Source organism: Littorina saxatilis, linkage group LG13 (assembly GCF_037325665.1).
Source record: "Littorina saxatilis isolate snail1 linkage group LG13, US_GU_Lsax_2.0, whole genome shotgun sequence".
NCBI lineage: Eukaryota > Metazoa > Mollusca > Gastropoda > Littorinimorpha > Littorinidae > Littorina > Littorina saxatilis.
Genome location: NC_090257.1, coordinates 27266081 through 27271416, shown reverse-complemented (window position 1 = coordinate 27271416; position 5336 = coordinate 27266081). Strand labels below are relative to the sequence as shown.

General features: G+C 45.8%; 1 protein-coding gene across 1 annotated transcript in view; it reads right to left on the bottom strand.

Annotated features, from left to right (window-relative positions):
* Window positions 1-461: 461 nt before the first annotated feature.
* LOC138945403 (lambda-crystallin-like) overlaps window positions 462-5336 on the bottom strand; it is a 7094-nt gene continuing 2219 nt past the window's right edge. Inside the window, exons 2-6 of the mRNA XM_070316835.1 lie at window positions 4655-4889; window positions 4073-4237; window positions 2775-2969; window positions 2078-2183; window positions 462-1051 (exon numbers count right to left, since the gene is read on the bottom strand). Of these exons, the coding sequence (XP_070172936.1) occupies window positions 816-1051; window positions 2078-2183; window positions 2775-2969; window positions 4073-4237; window positions 4655-4889 (937 nt within the window). The 3' untranslated portion in view covers window positions 462-815. The remainder of the gene's footprint in view (window positions 1052-2077; window positions 2184-2774; window positions 2970-4072; window positions 4238-4654; window positions 4890-5336) is intronic.

Sequence of the window (5336 nt, the reverse complement as noted above, 5' to 3'; positions counted from 1 at the left end):
GCCATACTTATCTGTATGTACTTGGCAACCTACAGATTGTATATGTCAACACAAGTTAACCCTTAAAATGAATATTACTTACGATTTTCATGTAATTAATTCTGGTATTCCATGACTGCATTGTAACATACACATTTCACAGAATCCGTAGCGTGTATATTCTAATCATATAACCATGTTCTACTTATCTGAATCGGACTTTCTGTTTTTCTCAAAGAAAAACAAAATGTAAGAGGTTTTTATTCCCCCCGCAGGTTAGGGGGAAGAATTTACCCGATGCTCCCCAGCATGTCGTAAGAGGCGACTAACGGATTCTGTTTCTCTTTTTACCCTTGTTAAGTGTTTCTTGTATAGAATATAGTCAATTTTTGTAAAGATTTTAGTCAAGCAGTATGTAAGAAATGTTAAGTCCTTTGTACTGGAAACTTGCATTCTCCCAGTAACGTTGCAAGCCCCTGGAGCAATTTTTTGATTTGTGCTTTTGTGAACAAGAAACAATTAACAAGTGGCTCTATCCCACCCCCCCCCCCCCCCCTTTCTCCGTCGCGATATAACCTTGAACGGTTGAAAACGACGTTAAACACCAAATAAAGAAAGATGAGGTTTTTATCAATGATCTCAAATAAATTGAAAAACTGTCCATCGTAACACAATCCATTTGAATGTTCGCGCCATCTCTGTCCTTAACGGATTGAGCATGAGAGGCCTGCACGGATGTAAAGAACCATTTTTGATTCGCGATCATTGATATGGAAGTAAGAAGTATATTTACGCATTTACGTTGTTTGTACAAAAAGTAATCTTTGCATTGCTACTCATTTAAGCTCCTCCCTCTTCCCTTCTTCGTCCAGTTTGCGCTTCAGTTGCAGTAGTGCTGACATTCGCCGATCACGCCAGCGACACCTGTCGGTCAATCGGTTGCTCGGAGTCCACTGCTGGAGGTCACGTGTCAGCTTTTTGGCTGCCGGTCCTTGCATCAGTTCCGGTTTGGGGAATGTCTTCTGGACTTGTTCAGCCTTAGCTCCGTACTTCTTGCACAAGTCCACGAAACCTTCAATAACAAAACATGATAAAGACACTGATGAGAGTTAAAGCTGTATGACATCTCAGATGGTTGAATAAGACGAGTTATGTCAATTGTAAAACCCGATCTATAGGTTTAATTCAATTCTGTGTCATCTATATATTCATTTTTTTAATGCTGTGAAAAACGGGAGGTTTCATACACACACGCTTGAGCGAGCGCGCGTGCAAACAAGTACGAACACGCCCACACACACACACACACGCACACACACACACACACACACACACACACACACACACACACACACACACACACACTCCTTCACCTTAATCTGAGGTAAGATTGAACAAGAGCCCAAGTGATTTTTTAAGGTTAGGCCGATCAAGAACCCAAGATGTTCCAGCTACATTTTGGCCGAACAAGAGCCCAACGGATGTTAGGAGGTTCGGTTGGAAAGCGCACGCGATTTGTTTAGGTATGCAGGGGCGGATCACATCATTTTGAGGGGGGGGGGGGGGGTGGGGGTCACATTTTTGTTAGGGACAATATGACGTCGCGAAGCGTTCAGTTGAGGGCGCAAAGCGTTCGAACCTCCTAGGGGGGTCCGGGGGCTTGACCCCCCCCCCCCCCCCCCCGGTATTTTGATAATAACAAGGGAAATGGAGCAATCTGGTGCACTCAGAGCCAGGAAACTTACCCTAAAACACCTCCCAAAAAGAAAATTGAAGAAGACAATTTTGGATCAAAACAAGGACAATAATTGACCGATCTGGTGTAACCTGAGCCAATAGATTACCCAACTTTTTTCTCAAACCGTCACTTGGAAAACAAAGGCCGGCTCCTAGGGGGTCCTGGGGCGTGCCCCCCCCCCCCCCCCCCACCCCGGAACATTTTGATAAAAATCAAGGAAAATGGTGCAATCTGGTGCAATCTGAGCCATCAGTTTGTCTTTTTTTCTTCTTTTTTTTTTAAGGCCAGGTGGGGGGGGGGTCCGGAAACCCCCCCCCTCTCCCCCCCCCCTCCCCCTGGATCCGCCCCTGGTATGCATACCATCAGCATTGATGTGCTCGACGTCAAAGGGCCCCATGAAGGCGTACCATCCTCCCAGCCCTTCGCTCATGGCCGTCTCTAGGCTCTCCACGTCCACATAGTCCTCCTGAAAAGTAACGCGGTCCAGCATTCTGTAAGGCTGCGTAATGTTATAGTAGTGTGTGCGTGTACTGTGAAGTGACTGGTACTGAGATGTCTCAGGCTCTGTCTTGTCTCTCGCTCTGTCTCTCTGTCTCTCTCTCCCTCTCTCTCTCTTTCTCTCTCTCACTCTGTCTCTGTCTCTGTCTCTGTCTCTGTCTGTCTGTCTGTCTGTCTTTCTGTCTGTCTCTCTCTCTGTTTCTCTCTCTCTCTCTCTCTCTCTCTCTCTCTCTCTCTCTCTCTCTCTCTCTCTCTCTCTCTCTTACTCATTGTCTCTTTCATTCTGTTTTATCGTGCATTTTCTGGCTACCTCAATCGTTTTATAGAAAATACCTTCTTTAATCTTGTATGTCCATGTTCACGCTAACTTACATTTTACGACTCCAACATCCGTCCCCGTTTCCGTCAATCTTGCCCAACGTCCCTTTTCACTCCCCCTCCTCATTTTAATCCTTATACATCCGTCCACCCTCAACTCTCACACCCCACCCCACACTCTCACACCCGCCCGGCCCCAACCCCCCACGGCCAACACTCCCACCCGCTTCCCTCTCCTTACGCTGACGAGTTGCCAGGCAACGTGAATGATGGCGGCCTGAATGCGCGCCTGCACGAAGCCGTCGATCTCCTTGTTGAGCACGATGGGCACCTGGCCTATGACCTCCATCAGTGCCCGTGCCCGGTCCACCGCGGCAGGCTCTGTCCAGGGCGCGGGCACCAGCTCCACCATCGGGTTCAGCAACGGTGGGTTGGCCTTTGAATACGCAAAAATATAATCAGAAGATATCGGGTGGCATATGTTTAGTTCAGTAGAAACACTGTGTACCATACAACACGCTTCTGTATGCTGATACTAAGTGTGGTTACATATTTACATCTAGATAGGAATTGCTTTTTCCTGTGCCGTCAAGGTCAAAAGAGTACTAAGGCAAAAAAAAAATAGTCTGTTTACGGTATCCCGACCGACCCTATTTTTTCGCGCGACCCTAGACTTTTTTTTTTGGCATTTGGGGAAAAAGAAAAAAAAATATTTAAAAAAAAAGTATTTTGGGGGGCAAAATAACTTAAAAATATGTTTTTTGGGGAAAAAAATGATATAAAAAAAAATCCCGACCTACCGACCCTATTTTGTTTGGGCCTATGTTACCGTAAACAGACTATTATTTTTTTGGCCTAATACCCTTTGTTAGAAATGTCAAACAAAGTAAAGAATGTGACAACAGAATCAGAGGAGGTAAACGGGGACGGCAAGGTGGTTTGACTTTAAATTACAACAACAATATCCGGGGAAGGAAATCGAGAAAGTGGGTTGAGGGAGGGGGGGGGGGGGGGGGGGGGGTCGGGGGGGGGGCGGAGAGATGATGACTAACGCAGGTTCACAAATTTAATTGGTCTTCAAGAAACAAAAATGTGTTGTGGGCATGATTTGAGCATGAAAAACTCATTTTCTACAGAATGGTTAGTTTTCGAGTGGTAGCCTACGTTCTATATGTATGTATGCAGGTGAGTCAATAGCTGTAAGTTGTGTCGTTAACGACATGTAATACTAACATATATTCACTGCCTCATAAGTAAGCCTACTTTCACTGAACCACCATGCAATCACCGAGACAATGATCTTTCTCGAAACTTTATCAGTTTCCCCTAGAAGAGATTATATAAAGAGCAAAACTGTCAAACTGCCCATGTATGTAATCGAGGATTGTTTGTCTTTTTTGACGCCAGCACTTTTATTTTCGAGGCGGAGGTGCGAGGGACGGAGTTTTACACAATAAAGTTATCTTAAATACAACATCCCCTCCTTCTACTCCTCCCCTCCCCAATTCGCCTCGAGTTAAGAAAAGAGAATTTGCTTACCGGATGGGCCACCATAAATCTGTGTCTTTTCTTCAAGTGGTCAGACAGCAGAGATGGCACGATGGCGCTCGTGGAGGTGGCGAACACGACGTCATCAGGCGTAATGACGTCATCGATCTGTCGCCATACGTCACGCTTTAGGTCCCTGTTTTCGGGGACACATTCCTTGCAACACACAATACGTGAAGAAGCTTCGTTATAATTGCAGCTCTGACAACTAGAACTGAAAAGATTATTCAAATACCATGCAAATGACTTAGTGAGGGGTATATTGCCCATCATTCAATCAACAACTTCAAGTGGCTTCCTTTGAGGAGTTACTTTCTATCCAATAGCCCTCACTGGTCTTACTGGTCTAAATTTGTTCTTTCGTTCCCCGGCTCGCTTACTGCGCGTTGCAACCCCAACCCTAACTCTTATCATATCTCTTTCACACACCCGAATACACACACACACAGACACACAGACACACACGCACGCACGCACACGCACACACACGTACACCACACACACACACACACACACACACACACACACACACACATACACACACACACACACACACACACACACAAAACCAACCTGGATGTAGATGGCTCCAGTGACGCATTCTTCGAGAATGGTGGTTGTGCAAATATGACCTTTAACCTCGGCCAAGGTCAAACTGCTTCTTTGAAGGCCTTCCTTGTAAAGGGCAGATAACTGTGCCTCGATGTCCACTAGGGCGGACTGCAGTTGGTCTGAGATTACGTCATACAACATGACGTCATATCCTGAGCAAGCAAAGAGCATTGCCCAGCTTTTCCCGACGAGACCACTGAAAGCATGTATCGTTTTTGTGAGTTATTATGTCTGTAATATGTCGAGGCGTTTTTGAGCGGTGTCCGACATAAGCTCGAACGACAAAAGCTCGAACGACAAAATCTCGAACGACAAATGCTCGAATGGACAAATGCTCGACGCGACAAAAGCTCGAAGCGACATATGCTCGAACGACAAATGCTCGAATGGACAAATGCTCGACGCGACAAAAGCTCGAGGCGACATATGCTCGAACGACAAAAGCTCGACCGGACAAATGCTCGACGCGACAAAAGCTCGACGCGACATATGCTCGAACGACAGAAGCTCGACCGGACTGTAGAATGATGCTGTCAAAACTACTTTGATAACGTCATATCTGAAACTGTCACGGTGATGTTGTTCTAGATTCGAGCGACAAAGTGACTAAATTTGTTTGATATCACGTTATTGCTGTTGCTGT